Raw genomic sequence first — 17,368 nt, forward strand, 5'->3', positions numbered from 1 at the left:
CTGACACCCTTCAAACACAACTAATGGGTATACCATTTTTAAGAAAGGAAAAGACAGTGAAATACTTTCATTATTATTTATTAAATGCCACTTTTAGCAAGACAGTTCTGTACAACATAACAGTAAGTTAAAATACACAAACAAAATTATAATCCTCTTTAAATCCAAAGAGCAAACATATGGGTATAATGTAATAAATAAAATTAATAAGGAGTCAGTAGAGGACATGTGAGATGGAAGTTATTTTTAGGTGCTTTTTTATAAGTAGGTGTAACCCTTCTGCCCCTCTGAGTCGGCAGCAACAAGGGCCGGGTTCAGTATCCAGGGGTTCCGTTTCAGTAACACAATGCATAACCGGCTCGAGCCCCCACCCAGTGACCTGGGACACTCACATACCACACCCCCTGGGCGCCTCTAGGAGGCAATACTTCCCCTCTCGCAAGCACGGAGTCTAAGTGTAGCAAAATCTTTATAATAAAGGAAGGAATCAATGTGGCATCCCATTGGAGAAACACCACAAACAGGGTTATAACACAAACCATAAACAAAAACCCACCTCCAAGTACGTTTGGCACTGTCCTTTTTCCCCTTAGGGTTTTAAGTCCAATCACCCCGAAGTCCAACAACCCAAAAGTCTCTGGTCAATGCCACCCCAGAGTTCGAGAGTTTATCTGTAGAGGTCCCTCCTCCCAGCCTGGGTAGAAAGGGGCACCTTACGTGGTCCAGGGCCAACTGCCCTGCCACTCCGTGGGTTCTGCTTCCGCCTTCTCCACGGACTGCTCCACTTTACCAGCCGCTCCACTCTGCTCCTCCAGCCATCCTCAGAAACTGCTCCACTCCATCTGCTGCTCTGCTCCATGAGCTGCTCTAGTTCTCCCTGCAAACTGCTCAGCTCCGTTCACTCTGTGGGCCACTCCACCCGTCCCACAGCTACTCCGCTCTGCCAGCCGCTCCGCTGCCACCAGCCGTCCCCACAACTGCTCCACTCCGCCAGCTGCTCAGTTCCACAGTATAGCTTCAGGCTCCCCTACTAGTTAGCACAGTACTCAGTGCTCTCAGCTCAGTGATTTCAACTCTCAGTGATCTCAGCTCTTAGTAGGGGAGCCCCAGTGCTAGTGCACCATTAGCCCAAAGTGAGTTCAGCTCAGTAACCTGTATTTAGATTCTTGAGGGAATAAAAAATCAACTCTGACATTCCACAGTGGAGAGAGGAGGGGGTGGAAATGGTGCTTCTGGCTCCACAAGGAGACTGCACCACCAGGCACAGATACCTGTCCCCAGCCTCTCTCAATTCACTGGGTTTTGGAACCCATGTCCCTTGTCTAGCAAGTATCACCCAACTGAGGGTGAGTCATTTGTCACCAAGCAGTCCCACAGCTCGGCAGTCTGGGATAGGGTAGGCGTGCCTATGCAAATACATTCTCTGAAATTCTTTCCACCAGATGTCAGGGTAGAGCTTATCCTGACTCTGCTTACATCGGAAAGAGATGGATTGAGTTAGATCTGTCACTGGGACAAGTCTCACGCCATAATATCCACTTCAGCTAAGGCATGATTGCTGGCTCAGACTGTGTTGGGATCCTTAAATGATGGGCAAGATGAGGCTCTAAGTTTTGAGGACAGCCTCTGAAACCAGTTATCTTTATAGTCAGTCTGCCACTTCAACAGCCAGTGTAAAGAATGCAGAGACAGCGTAATATGCTCACATTGCTTAAACCTGAGCTGATGTGTTGCTGCCTCTGAACCAGGAACAAATGAAAGAGGAGACCTGTTAAAATGGAATTACAATAATCTTGCCTCATGGACAGGAAGGAGCATGTTGCTTTGCGGAGGGCACATCAGAATAAGTAAGGGTGTAGGTTGCACAGATTGCACAACCAGAATAGACACTTGGAAATCACTTCTGACACATGGCTTTCATTAGAAAGGACCTGATCAAAAAGGACATTGGGGTATGTCTACACTTCAGTTAAAAACCCACAGCTGACTCAGGCTCTCAGGGCTCGGGCTAAGGGGATGTTTAATCGAGGTGTAGATATTCAGGCTTGAGCTGGAGCCTCTGGGACTCTCTCACCTTGTGGGGTCTTCGAGCCCAGGTTACAGCCCATGGCTGAATATCTGCATCACAATTAAATGGCCCCAAATCCTGAGCCCCGGGAGCCTGAGTCAGCTGGCATGGGCCAGCCATTGGTTTTTAATTGCAGTGTAGACGTTCTCCAGGTTTCTTAATCTGGTCTACAACTTCTGAACAAGGTCCCTCAACAAATAGGCAGTTGTAGGAGGTTTCAACAGCCTCCACCGAACAGGACAGGTTTCATTTTGCCACGGTTTAAGATAAGGTAGTTTCAGCACAATTAGATGGCTTTATTACCCAGAAACTGTCCAGGATGAAGACCAAATCTGTGGGACCCAAGAGCTTCTATTGTCCATCATCCAGCATACCAAAAACCCTCTACCATGTTCAGAAATACTGTTGCCAAGAGGTCTCGCAGCATGTTAGGTGACTTCTTTGAGAGATGTTGTATTTCACATTTCTCATGACTAGTGTTCAGGGGCTTATCTTTATCTTCTGTGGCTCCTAGCACATAGCTGGCATTTTAATATTCAATAATGAATTCTTAGCTAGAAAAATATATAGTTAAATTTTGTATAATTTATTATTAAAATATTTGTTCTTACTGATGCATCCTGGGGGATGCAACCACTGGTAGGTTGCTGCTTTTAAGGGACTTGTGGTAGTCAGTTCCTTTGACTGCCCAATGTTCTGTACCTTGTGTGATGACTTGAAAAGCGAAATTACATGTTAAGCAAATGAATAATTTACGGTGAGGAGCATAAAGTGACTTACAGTAAAATAAAATTGCAAGAGATGTAACTGTCCCTCAGTGTTTTAGTGTAAGTACTTGTTTCAGTACTATGGAACAAGATCAGATGACAGGGAATAAAAAGTGCTAAATAATGTCTACACCACTGTTTTCACCACTGTCAACATTTGAGCAGCTGCAGCAATGGTGAATGGCATGTCCAGTTTTTGCCAGTGTGGTCACATGCTGAGAGAGCAAACTAAATCACTGAGAGTTTTAAGCTCAGCGTGGAGAACCTAGTTTTACAACCAACATTAGTCCATCCCTTTTAGGATATGGCTACACTTGCAGCTGTACAGCGCTGTCTTCGTACAGCTGAGATGGGAAAGCGCTGCAGTCTGTCCACACTGCCAGGTGCCAGCGCAGTGTCGTGGCCACATTTGCAGCATCTGCAGTGGCATTGGGAGTGGTGCATTATGGGCAGCTATCCCAGCGTTCAAGTGGCTGCAACATGTTTTTCAAAAGGGGTGGGGTGGGGTGGAGTGTGACAGGGAGCATGGGGGAGAGAGAGAGTGGATTTTTGGAGCCGACAATCCGTCAGCACGCTGCCTTGCAAGTGCTGACCCTCTCCCCCACCCCTCTCTCACTCACTAAAAGCAAACAGCAGCTGATAAGCAGCCTCCCCGAAACGGACTCCCGCTCCCTCCCTCCCACTGCTGGGCCGCTTCTCTCCTCAAGCCCCCTCCCTCCCCCTCTCTTCAAGCAAACACTAGCTGTGGGCGTTCCAAAGGGAACCCCCTGCCTGCCTCTGCTCATTCACAGCAAACAGTAGCTGTATTTGTTTTTTTTGATAAGCACATCAAAATAAAGAGAGGCATCACAACAAAACAAAGAGTAATCTTTACTTAAAAGGATTATGGGAAGCTTCCGGAGGTCAGTTACAGCGTACTAAGATGATTCCCTGTTTACACGGGCACCCCAGCGCTGCAGAGCAGCGCTATACTCCTTATTCTTTTGCAGGTAGAGTACAAGCAGCGCTGTAGCCAGGGAGATACAGCGTTGTATGTGCCTTGCCAGTGTGGACGGGAGTGAGTTACAGCGCTATAAGGCCACTAACAGTGCTGTAACTCTCAAGTGTAGCCAAGGCCTTGGCATCCAGACATGACTGTACTATACTTACCATTTTGAAAGGGTTTAACAGATTACAGCAGGTATTCTTTTTAAATCCTGGTTCTTCTTCGAGTGATTGCTCACATCCATTCCAGTTAGGTGTGCGCGCCGTGTGTGCACGTTTGTCGGAAACTTTTTACCCTAGCAACTCCAGTGGGCCGGCAGGTCGCCCCCTAGAGTGGCGCCGCCATGGCACCCAATATATACCCCTGCCGGCCCGCCCGCTCCTCAGTTCCTTCTTACCGCCGTGTCAGTCGTTGGAACTGTGGAGCGCGGCATAGCTGTCCTCCACGTCCCTAGCTCTCCTTGTTCTACGGTTGATAGTTAGTAGTTAAGTGTAGTTAGTTATATATAGTTAATAGTGTAAATAATATTGTAGATATTTGTTAGCTGGTTTGGGCCGTAGCCCTCCCCGGCACCAGGCTCATGCCTGGTTCGCCGGGCTTCAAGCAATGTGTGGCCTGTAAGAAGCCGATGCCGACCAGCGACTCTCACGACGCGTGTCTAAAGTGCCTGGGGGAATCGCACAGGTCGGACAAGTGCCGCATTTGCAAGGCTTTTAAGCCTAGGACAAAGAAGGAGAGAGACCAGAGACTTAGGACTCTCCTCATGGAAGCGGCACTCGACCCGGCAGCTTTGCAGGCCGTCATTTCGACACCGGCACCGGATCGCGCCGGCACCGGAAAGACTCCCCGGCACCGACCTTCCCCGGCACCGGGTGCAGAAGCAAGACCCTCGAAGTCTGCAACTCCATCCAGGCAGACTCGAGTGGAGCGCCCGGCACTGACATCTGCCGCGGCGCTACCGGCACCGTCAACTCCGGGCCCGGAGGGTCCGTCGAGTCCGGTTCCGCCGAGCTCCCACATAAGATCTGGGGTTGAGCTATTGGTCCCTTCGACGCCAGAGACCTTCGCCTCGGCATGGGACCTCATTGCCCTGACTGAAGCAACTCGACTGAAGCAACTCAACCTCCACCCCCGGTACCTCCGGTGCGGGTAGCGTCCAGGGGCAAACCTATGATGTCAGCGCCGTCTCGGGACTCACGCTCGCTGTCGAGGTCCCGACACCATGGTCGCTCAAGATCCCGCCGCCGCTCGCAGTCCCGGCACCGCTCCCCTCGGCGGTACCGGTCGTACTCGTGGCACCGATCGGCCTCCAAACGGTCACGGTCTGGTTCCAGCCGCCGATACCAGCACCGGGACTCTAGGAGCCAGTCCCGCCGTTGTTCAGCGCGCCGGTCGACCTCCCGGCACCGAGCTGGTGGCAGGTCCTAGTCCCGGTCGACCTCCCGACACCGCGTCGGTGGCAGGTCCCGATCCCGGCACCGAGGCAGCGGCCGGTACCGGTCCCGCTCCCGGCACCGAGTCCATGACAGACCCCGGTCCCGATCCTGGCACCGGTATGACTCCCGGTCCCGATCCCCGGCACCGAGAACATCTTCGGCGCCAGGACGCGGAGACTCTTACCAGTCGCGGTCGGCCCCTCCATGGCCTTCCAGACAGCCGTCGGTGTCATCGCAGGCGGACAGTGTATACGCGCTGGGCACTGACAGACAAGCGGCGCTTTTTCAAGACCCTCCGCAACAGGACCAGGGTCCGCAACAGTGGGGGTTCTGCACACCCTGGGCGTACCATCAAGCCCAGGGCCCCCAACAGCTTCCTCCTAGGCCTGCAACGGCAGAGCGCAGGGCACCGGAGGCAATGTTGTCTCGCCCCCTTCCCTCCCCGGACGGGGAGGACGGGTCAAAGCAACAGGACCCTGATCTCCCTCCTGAGCCAGAGGCGAGGTCTGAGGCGGACCCCCCACTGGACACTCTCTTGCCAGGGGTCTCCTCATCGTCTTCTCCCGATGAGGCGGTGGCTGGCACTTCCTCTAATAGCCCTCCTCCGCTGGATCTCAGGGCACATCAGGACCTCCTCAGGCGCGTAGCACAGAATCTGAGCCTGCAAGCTGAGGAGGTCTCTGAGATCGAGGACCCCGTCGTCAGTATCCTCTCCTCCGATGCTCCCACCAGGGTCGCCCTCCCCTTTATTTGGACGATCCAGGCCAACGCCAATACGATCTGGCAGTCTCCAGCCTCCATCCCCCCTACTGCACGGGGCGTCGAAAGGAAGTACATGGTCCCCTCCAAGGGCTATGAGTACCTCCATATTCACCCAACACCATGTTCCCTGGTGGTACAGTTGGTGAACGAGAGGGAGCGTCACAGACAGGAAGCCCCAGCCCCCAAATCCAAGGAGGCCAGGCGTATGGACCTCCTCGGCCGCAAGGTTTATTCGGCTGGGGCCCTTCAGCTCAGGGTTTCCAACCAGCAAGCCCTTCTTAGCCGCTACGCATTTAACTCTTGGGTGGCAGCGGATAAGTTCAAAGAGCTGCTGCCACAAGAGGCGCGTCAAGAATTTGCGGCGATTCTTGACGAGGGCAAAAAGGTTGCACGAACCTTGTTGCAGGCCTCCTTGGACGCTGCAGACTCGGCTGCCCGTACCCTCGCCTCGGGGGTGACGATGTGCCGCATCTCCTGGCTTCAGGTTTCTGGCCTTCCTCCGGAGCTCCAATACACCATCCAGGACCTCCCGTTTGAAGGCCAGGGCCTGTTCTCAGAGAAGACAGACCCCAGACTGAAAAGTCTTAAGGACAATCGGGTCATTATGCGCTCCCTTGGTATGCACACGCCTGGGACGCAACGCAGACCCTTCCGACCGCAGCAACAGCAGCAGCGTCAGCCATACCCCCCGTTCCGCCAGCGGCAGGACCTTAATAGGCGCCGCGGCAGAAATGGCAGGCGCAGGCCGTCGGGCAATCAAGGGGGGCAAAACCAAAGCTCCTCTAAAGCCCCACCTGGACCCACACCTTCGTTTTGAAGGTGCGCCCGAGGGCGTAATACCAGTATCCCCCATGGATCCTTCCCCCCCCCCCCCCGTTTTCCAACCGCCTTTCGTTTTTCCTCCAGGCGTGGTCCCGGATAACATCTGACCGCTGGGTCTTACGCACGGTGCAGACGGGATACCGTCTGCAGTTTGTATCATTTCCTCCCTCCTGCCCCCCATCCTCGTCCCTCTTCAGGGACCCCTCTCACGAGCAATTCCTCCGCCAGGAGGTACAGACGCTCCTCAACAAAGGAGCTATAGAGGCGGTTCCGGAGAACGAGAAGGGCAAGGGGTTTTATTCCCGCTACTTTCTGATCCCCAAGGCCAAGGGAGGCCTCAGGCCTATCCTCGACCTGCGAGAGCTCAACAAATATCTAGTGAAGTTGAAGTTCCGCATGGTATCCCTGGGGACCATTATCCCATCCCTGGATCCGGGAGACTGGTATGCCGCCCTCGACATGCAGGACGCTTATTTTCATTTTGCCATATGGCCACACCACAGACGTTTCCTTCGGTTCGTGGTCGGCCGCCTTCACTACCAATTTGCGGTCCTCCCATTTGGCCTTTCTACGGCTCCGAGGGTATTCACAAAATGCATGGCCGTCGTTATGGCACATCTTCGGCGCAGTCGCATTCACGTGTTCCCTTACCTCGACGATTGGTTAATTCGGGGCACGTCGGAGCTGCAGGTCTGCAGCCACGTCCACAGGATCACCGGCCTGTTTGCTACCTTGGGCCTCATGATCAACGTGGACAAGTCCACCCTGCTCCCCTCGCAGAGAGTGGAGTTCATTGGGGCCGTCCTGGACTCCACCGTAGCCAGGGCCCTTCTGCCGTTGCCGAGGTTCCAGTCGTTGTTGGCGATCGTTCAGCGCTTGCTGGCAGCCCCCCTGACATCGATATGGACATGTCTAACCCTGTTAGGCCATATGGCAGCCTGCACATTTGTGACCGGGTATGCACGGCTCCGCATGAGGCCTCTCCAGTCTTGGCTCATCGCACATTACCGGCCGGCAAGGCAGTCACTAGACATGCTGATCACAATCCCCCAGGGGGTGTTGGATTCTCTCAGTTGGTGGCTAGACCAGTCCGTCGTGTGTGCGGGGCTCCCATTCCACCCACCCCAGCCCTCGGTGTCCCTAACGACGGATGCCTCAGATCTCGGCTGGGGGGCCCACCTGGGAACCCTGAGGACACAGGGCCTGTGGTCTCCAAAGGAGGTGGAGCTACACATCAACATGCGGGAGTTGAGAGCGGTCCGCCTTGCTTGTCAAACGTTCTGTCACCAGCTTCGGGCTCGTTGTGTCGCGGTATTTACCGACAACACTACGACCATGTACTATATCAACAAGCAGGGTGGCACCAGATCCTCTCCCCTATGTCACGAGGCGATGCGACTCTGGGACTTTTGTATAGCCCACTCCATTCACCTCACGGCTTCCTTCCTCCCCGGAGTACGGAACACGCTGGCGGATCGCCTGAGCAGATCCTTCCTATCGCACGAGTGGTCCCTTCGCCCGGACGTCGCCCTCTCCATCTTCCAGAGGTGGGGTTATCCCCGTGTGGACCTCTTTGCATCCGGGGGGAACAAGAAGTGCCAGTCGTTCTGCTCCTTTCAGGGCAGGGAGCCCGGGTCTATAGCGGACGCCTTCCTTATTCCGTGGACGACCCACTTGTTCTGCGCGTTCCCCCCGTTCCCGCTGGTCCACAGGGTCCTTCTGAAGGTGCGCAGGGACAGGGCCTGCGTGATCATGGTAGCCCCGGCGTGGCCCAGGCAACATTGGTACCCCATGTTGCTGGACCTGGCCATAGCCGACCCATTTCCCCTGCCCCTTCACCCGGACCTGATCACCCAGGACCACGGAACTCTCTGTCACCCGGACCTCCAGTCGCTGCACCTAGCAGCGTGGCTCCTGCGTGGCTGACCAGTTCTGAGTTGCGCTGCTCCACCCCGGTACGTGGGGTACTCTTGGGCAGCAGGAAGCCTTCCACTAGAGCGATGTACTCGGCCAAGTGGAAGCGTTTCTCTTGTTGGTGCGTGGAGAAAGGTCTCCTCCCGATGGAAGTTTCGGTGGCCAATATTTTGGACTATATTTGGTCCCTTAAGCAACAGAGCCTGGCGATATCGTCCCTGCGGGTCCACCTGGCGGCTATCTCCACCTTTCACCCGGGTGGGGATGGCCGCTCCGTTTTCTCTCACCCGACGGTGACTAGATTCCTTAAGGGGCTGGAACGTCTATACCCTAACGTCCGACCCCCTGCCTCTACCTGGGATCTTAACCTGGTGTTGTCTCGGCTCATGGGGCCCCCCTTTGAGCCGTTAGTTACTTGCTCCCTGCTCTATCTTTCTTGGAAGACTGCCTTTTTAGTAGCTATTACCTCAGCTAGACGGGTGTCGGAACTCCGGGCTCTCACGGTAGATCCCCCGTATACAGTCTTCCATAAAGATAAGGTGCAGCTGAGACCGCACCCTGCCTTTCTCCCCAAGGTGGTCTCAGCCTTCCACGTCAACCAGGAGATCTTCCTCCCAGTTTTTTTCCCGAAACTTCATTCTTCACGCAGGGAGCAACAACTCCACTTGCTTGATGTCCGTCGGGCTCTCGCGTTTTATGTGGAGAGGACCAAACCGTTCCGCAAATCCCCCCAGCTTTTCGTGGCAGTAGCGGACCGCATTAAGGGGCTTCCCATTTCCTCGCAGAGGTTATCCTCGTGGGTAACGTCCTGTATCAGGACCTGCTATGACTTGGCTTACGTTCCTACGGGCCGTGTGACTGCGCACTCTACCAGGGCGCAGGCGTCGTCGCTGGCTTTCCTCGCCTGTGTGCCCATCCAGGAAATCTGTCGGGCAGCGACCTGGTCATCGGTCCACACCTTTGCTTCCCACTACGCCCTGGTCCAGCAGTCCAGAGAGGACGCGGCCTTCGGATCTGCAGTGCTCCATGCCGCTACTTCTCACTCCGACCCCTCTGCCTAGGTATGGCTTGGGATTCACCTAACTGGAATGGATGTGAGCAATCACTTGAAGAAGAAAAGACAGTTACTCACCTTTGTAACTGTTGTTCTTTGAGATGTGTTGCTCACATCCATTCCACACCCGCCCTCCTTCCCCACTGTCGGAGTAGCCGGCAAGAAGGAACTGAGGAGCGGGCGGGCCGGCAGGGGTATATATCGGGTGCCATGGCGGCGCCACTCTAGGGGGCGACCTGCCGGCCCACTGGAGTTGCTAGGGTAAAAAGTTTCCGACGAACGTGCACGCGCGGTGAGCACACCTAACTGGAATGGATGTGAGCAACACATCTCGAAGAACAACAGTTACAAAGGTGAGTAACCGTCTTTTCTTAAAACAAGTGGATTAATTTAAAATTGCCCCATAAAACCAAGTAGTTAGCAGCTTCCCAAAAGGAAGAATTAGAAATTTGATAGTTGGCACCGAAATTTGTAACACATTTAATAGAATAGAAAAAAACTCCTTATTCTAGGTATTTGCACAACTCAGACATTTAACCCAATAATTGCAGAATAATTAGGAGCTTCTAAATGTGAAGATGGCAGTTTGACTCATCACTTTCAATAAACTGCATAGGGGAAAAGTCTGTTGTGACTTCCTCCTTTGAGGACTTAAACCTGGACAGGGATCAAGCAGTGGCAGTTGATGGAGTTTAGCTTTGGATAGTTTTGGCTATCACCAGTGGATGTAACTTTGGCATATAAATCAGGAAGGCTGGAGGAGGGGATAACTTAAAAAAGGAAATGAGGTGAAATAGCAGTGTTTTACGTATCTTTCCTACTTATGTGAATTTAATTAATATGAATAAATAGTGAGTTTACAGTCTTGAATCTTCGCAATAGTGAATAATGTTAATACTGCGGATAAGTGGTCATTTTATTTTGTAATGTAAAATGTTATTGCTTTGGAGTACAGTCGAAACAGATTGTGTTAATGAAAAGACACAAAGCGAATCTAATCTGTAATTGCTTCGGTTGTAACAAGTGAACTATTTGCTACTGCAGTTTGATCAACCACTGGGCTTGCTATTAAAGAGCTTCCAACACCATAGGACAGTACTGGATAACTTCCTATTTACTGTCATATTTGCAGGGCCTTGGAGAGATTCCTCTAGACACACCGTCAGCCAAAGGAAGACGTTCTCATACTGGCAGCACTGGACATTCAAGGTCATCATCCATTTCGAGAGATGCTCTCAATATCACCGAAAGGTAGACTTGTCTTGCTAAATTGCATACTCTATTATTAATTAATCTCCAGGGAATATTCTTTGCAGTACCACTGGGGGGAGAGTGTAGCAATGTTCATGGAAATATGTGTCAGAATTGAATGGAACTTAAAAAAAAAAAAGTTGGTAGAACTTGATATGTCTAAGTAAATACTTTTAGTTAGGCTGTCACTTCTTACTAATAGCTAACTTACTGCTTTGTGAAGTTGGGTGTTAATTAACTCACCTATTGCCTATGAAAACACACATCTTATGAAGGAGCATTTGTCATGCCTTTTGTTCACATACAGTGCTTCACTATTACTGTCAATGTAGTTTAAAGGTTTTACTTTTTCTGTGCATGACATTGGATTAACTGAAGTTCTTAGTGGAGGACCATATCAGTAAGAATATCAGTACATATGTTTTATAGTGTTTAATCATTAATCTGATAATGGCTAAACTCCACTGGAGAAGTTAAATTATTGGCTGGGAGGCTAATGCAAAACAATTAAAATAAGTCGCATATAAATTCTACAATGGCTCTTTGAACTCTTGTCAACAGTATTCTGATTATACCCTGTTAGTCCATAAGTAATTGAGCTGGTCAGTGGATAATGTGTCTGATAAAAATCACTAAATGGCAGTATTGTCACATGATAAAAATAGAGAAGTATGCCTCAGGTTTACACAACTCTCAGATTAATTATTATAATACTGACCCTTGTGTTTTTGACAAGCCAGATTCATCATTGGTATAAACTATTTAGACTCACAAGGGGAATGCTACATTCTGGGAGCTACTACCCCAAGCATTGAGAAGACAGATACTTATTCAAAATACTGATAATTGTTAGGAAATGTCACAAAGTTAGGTGTGGCTAAATACATTTTAAAACTACAGGCGTAAAACAAATTGGAAGTAGAAGCAAACAGTTTCTGGACCCTTGAGGGCATATAAACTGTAGCAAACCAATTAGTCAATACTCTTGAGCACCCAGTAAAGCAGTATAGATCCTGAGCTAATACACACATACAGCGTACTAAATTATATATGGAAAATTGCATTACATATGCTAGATAGATAACTTTTTTCTGTATCCAAAATATCTGCTGTCTGTGTACCAAATATTCAACAGCTGTTTTGCCTTTAATCTGTTTCCTAATTTGTAAACATGGCCATGTAGAAGAGTAACCATTTGAAATATAAATCATTTATATATAATACACAGAGCATGGACTCCACATTGGATTGAAATGTGATGTTTGATATTTTGGATACTCATGGAAAGTATAATAGTTTTCCTTCCTGTTTTAATCATCTCTTTTAGGCTACATCTACACAGCAGATGAAGGTGTGATTGTAGCACAGGTAGACATACTTATGCTAGCTTTAGTCTAGCCAGTGTGGGTAACAATAGTTTTAAAGCTGTGACAGTACGGTCTTCAGCATAGGCTAGAACCTGAGTACAAACCCATCGCACCTTCACTTGCTTTGTAGACATACCATTAGAAACTATTTTGAAAAAAGAGAAGAAAGGTAGAGGTCCAAGAAGCAATATTAAAAGTATACCGAGTAAAAGGAATTGCACATGAATTTGTAACATTTTATTGTTCCTATGTTAAATATAATTCTTCTTTGAGTATGTGTCAGTGTAGATCCCCCTGCAGGTATACATGCACCTCATGTGTACAAGGTTGGAGTCTTTTAAATAGCATTATCCACTGGAGCCACATGTGAAGGTCATAAAGGGTGGCTGCAGACATCTCTGTTCCCTTGAATTGCCTGTGGCAGCGAGAGAGAACCAAGCAAGTGTCTAACCCATTACTATAGCACTTCAAATTCATCATTTTATTGATTACTTCAGTGTAGAGAATTTATCTTCACTCTTATCCCCTATTTTCTTTACTTTGGATGTTGCAGGAAGAAAAGAGTAGTTCCCCACACCCGTGTGGTGGGGTGAGGCTCTTTGTGCTAACATGACAGACTCTAAGCCATCAGGGTTCAAATTGTGCATTGGCATCATTCCCCTCACTGACAGACACAGCCATTGCCTATTCTTCCTGTCGGAGTGCTGTATCCCAAAGTGCATGGTGTGTTGATTGTTTTCCTCCAGGACCCGCAGTCCAGGGAGGCTTGGCTCAAGTTACATATGGTTGAACAATACATACCGGTCACTTCGGATCCAGAGGAAACGACCACCACCCAAGTGGCTATGAAAGAGTTGGCATTGGCCAGCACTCCCTCGAACAGGCACCATGCCCTGGGGTCAGGCAGCAGAAGAAAGGCAATGAAGAGGACACTATCAAATCTGGCACCAGCAACTTTTACATGATGCTTTTTGCACTGGTAGCCTAAGCGCTTACAGCCTCAATATCACAGCTAATACTTATGCCACAAGGACTCCTTGTTCTTTTTGCTGATACAGGCTAACACGGCTGCCACTCTGAAACTTACGTCTCGTCACAGAATTTGGTGTGAGTTTTCCACACCACCATGACCCTGTTGAAAGTCAGTAAGGAGGGTCAGCCTTAAGTGCTCGACACTCACTCACTCTTCTGGCTGAAGTGAAGGAAGACTGTCTTCAGAGTGAGATGACGCTAGGAGCATTCTGAAAGGGGCTACAAAGAAGGTCTCATGAGTTTTCCAGTCTTTTCCCTGCTCTTCACTGGGGCAGTAGTTGCACTTACTGGATGTTTCCAGAATTTTGTTTAGTATGTTGACAGAACCAACCCATTCAGGCAGTGTCCCCATTTACTCCTGGATATAGTTGGATGTTCCAAGGGATAGGTGAACTCATCACAAATTCTGTTCTGTATAGGTTTTTATACCAAACTCATCACCATACTATTTGAGCGTCCTCTATTAAAGCAATATGGAAGGTGATTATGCATCTGCCATGGTGTTTTTCCTTTCATCCTCTCTCCAGAACGAGAAGCTCGTGTAGTGTAATGTCTCGTCTTGCTTTGGTGGGGTTTTGTTCTTTTATTAAAATATATTTATTAAATAAATATACCTGTTGCTACATGATTATTAGAGAAGGCAGGTCAGAGAAATGCAGTAAGTGGTGAGATCTGTGATGGTTCTTAGTTCTTGACAAAGTTCATTCCCTGATCTTGGACCATTCTAGGAGAAGATTTTGTGTCCCACACAGATGAGCTTTAGTTTTATTTTTAAGAGTTCCATTGTGCCAAAGGAATGCAGCTGTTGACCGCAGTCTTTACCCTGGAGCTTTTGACGGTATAGTAGATCTGGGCCCAAGCCATAGAGTGATTTGAAGATAAGGACCAACACCTTGAACTTGATTTGAAATTCTATGGGAAGCTATAGTTGAGAGTGGAGGAGAGGAGTCGTGCTCACAGTAATCCGTGTTGCGTAGGAGATGTGCTGCAGCGTTTTGTATTAATTGGAGTTTCCCAAGTGTTGAAAATTTTGTGCATAGGTATATCACGTTGCTGTCGTCCAGCCAAGAAGTGAAGGCCTGAATAACTGAGGCCGGGTCTTTGTCTGCCAGGAATGGCATGGAGTCTCCTAGCCAAGTGGAGATGGCAGGAAACATTACTTGTGGCCTTTGCAATGGACTAATACCTGCATGTCCTCGAGTGAGGTTAAAAGCAGCAAGGATTGATGGCTTAATTGTGAAATCACCAGTCGGCAGATTTGTATGTAATGTTTTGATCAGCGCAGGGCTGTTGTTTACCTCAGACATCGGGGAAGTGCTGCCTGGGGACACCACAGCTAAGAGGCTCTTTCCTTGGTGAGGTGCTGGGCTGCTGTGAATTCACCTGCTAAGGACACCCAGGCTAACAGGAATCTAGTGAAACAGAAGTGATATGCAAGGAGTAAGTGCAGCAAGCGTGGTTTGTTCTCTGTGTCAGCCTCTTGCAGTCCTCCTCCTTCTCCCTAAGCTATCCCCCACTGGCATCTTTATTGTGCTTCTGATTTAGACTGACTTAGGAGTGCAGCCTCAAGGTGTTACAGTCTTTATCTAGACTTTTTCTAGACCTAGAAATACTCAGCACTGAGATCACACCTGTCACTGACAGATCTCAGAGCATGTCACAAACACAGGTAAGTGTAATTACTGATGAGGAAACTGAGACACAACGTTTTGATGGATTGCTCAAGATTATGTGCTGGGTGAGTGGTAGCAGTGGTGAGCTCAGTTTCTGTCTCTGACTCCCAGACCAGTGCCCAGTCTATGCAGCCATGCTGCCTGCTCCTGCAGTACCCAGGCTTCTTAGTAAACAAGTCTGCACTGGTCATGTCCCTCAAACACCAGTCCCCTCTCCACTCACACTGGACACTTACGGATTCAGTGTTTGTCAATCACAGACTCTGGAGATTAAAAAGACCAGTTGGACCATCCAGTCCTTCACTCTGCCAGCACAGGATTGTGCCCACTTGGGCATTTATTAATATTTGGTCCAGACATATTTTAAATGTGCCAACCAATAGGGCTTCCACTGTTTCCCTCAGGAGATCTCACTGAGGACATAAGGAGCTATGTTAAAATGTCCTGCAGCATTGATCTAAAGCATTGCCGTGTATGGTCATGCCTAGCTGGTGGATTGCATTTTCTAGCTCTCCAAGGATAGGATCCATGAAGTATGTGCCTCAGCTATCTGATTCTAGGGGTGAGTTCCTGTCTGGGAATTGCTAAACTGACAGGTGCCTCAATGCAGTTTGGCTGTAGAATGGTTGGCATTCTTAGGCACTTCTCCCTCCCTGTGCATCTAACTGGGCTTTGTGGATCACGGTGTGTTCCTGTGATTTTCTAGGTGCTGTGACACTCACCATGGCAACACCTAAATCCCTTTGTGGCTCCCACCCAAAGTACTTTACAAAAAGGGAGTAGTAGCATCAGTAGCTCCATTTTACAGATGGAGAAACTGACCAGGCAGAATGACTTGCTGCTGTGATTAAGACTGGGAGGCAGATCTGATTCCCAGACTTGTGCCCAGCCCAGTAGACCCAGCAGACCCTAGTTGCTATTAGTGCTGTTGCTGTGCTTTGCACCATTACTGCAGAATTCTGCCTTGAGAAATGCCAGGTATTAATTATTACTATTCTTTGGGTGTCTGTTTCCCACTTACACTTCCTATCATGCAGCCATTTCTTTGTTTCCCTCCCCTCCCCCCACCCGGATCTCATCCTCCTCTTGATTTGCTGATGGTTTAGATAGGTGTTTGGGTGGGGGGGGGGGAAAGGGTTTAAAATCTGTACTTCAGACAACAGAATGAGGGAAATAACAGAGCCTGTGAAAGAGCAAGATACCTGTTTTATCTGAGACATGTTTTAAAAGGGCTGTGTGTGGTGGGAGTTGGACTAGCCATAGCCTACTGTAGAGAATCCTCTTTCATTTCCATTCCCCAGAATGAAAATGTGATGCTGGCTAATTTGAACCTGGTCATTAAGATCCCATTTCAAAAAACTGTCAGTTAAACTCTGTTCACCCTAGCCTGAGGGCCCTGGTTTGTTGTTGTTAATCAGGAAGCAGGGAAATTGCTTTCACTATAAAACTTGCACTTTCTTTGCTGGAAGCAAACACTGAGCTGATTTTGCCTGATGGAAGAGGTTTTTATGCCTGCTAGACATGAGTACGGGAATGCTACCCAGAAGAGAGCCATTTAGCGCAGCTCCTATGGGCTAGGGAAGGACAGGCAGATTACTGACAAAGTAGGAGGGGTCCAGCTACAGTGGTGGATCCCATTCACTGGGACGTATGTTAGCAAGCAGGATTCTCTCTCTGGAAGCCACACATGGGCATGGAGTTTAGTGTTGGGGAGGATTAAATTCCAGAGACGCATATTTGAAATCTTTATAAAATAGATACTGAGAAAGTTGACTACCTGTAAACATCAGGCTATTGTTCCAGCTGGTCTGAATGTTAACCGAATAACTCTAATCCCGTTGTGTTTTTTTTTTTTGGTACCCCAACAGAGAGATTACAGAAGCACATGAAATTACAAGAAAACCGGTTGCTCGTAATTCACTAGAAAGTGCAGAATATGTTAAGGTCATTACAAGCTTACTGAATGCAAAAGACTTCCGGGACAGAATTAATGGAATTAAACAATTGTTATCAGACACAGAGAACAATCAAGACCTCGTTGTTGCGAACATTGTGAAGGTAACTGTATATAAAAACATCCTCTTTCAAGGCCCATTAAGCGTCATCCTGATTCTCTGTAGGAAAAGCCTTGATAAGAATGTACTGCTTCAGAGATTCTCACTACTAAAAACTTTGGTTTGTTCTCTTATTATGAAAATCTGACAAACAGGAGAGTCCCAGAGCAAGTGGAGAGTAGG

At 49.1% G+C, this 17,368-nt stretch overlaps 1 protein-coding gene across 1 annotated transcript in view; it reads left to right on the plus strand.

Moving 5' to 3' along the window:
* Positions 1–17,368, plus strand: part of TOGARAM1 (TOG array regulator of axonemal microtubules 1) — a 75,708-nt gene that overhangs the window by 45,620 nt on the left and 12,720 nt on the right. The window contains exons 18-19 of the mRNA XM_030558986.1: positions 10,941–11,059; positions 17,000–17,189. Of these exons, the coding sequence (XP_030414846.1) occupies positions 10,941–11,059; positions 17,000–17,189 (309 nt within the window). The remainder of the gene's footprint in view (positions 1–10,940; positions 11,060–16,999; positions 17,190–17,368) is intronic.

Source organism: Gopherus evgoodei, chromosome 4 (genome assembly GCF_007399415.2).
Source record: "Gopherus evgoodei ecotype Sinaloan lineage chromosome 4, rGopEvg1_v1.p, whole genome shotgun sequence".
NCBI lineage: Eukaryota > Metazoa > Chordata > Testudines > Testudinidae > Gopherus > Gopherus evgoodei.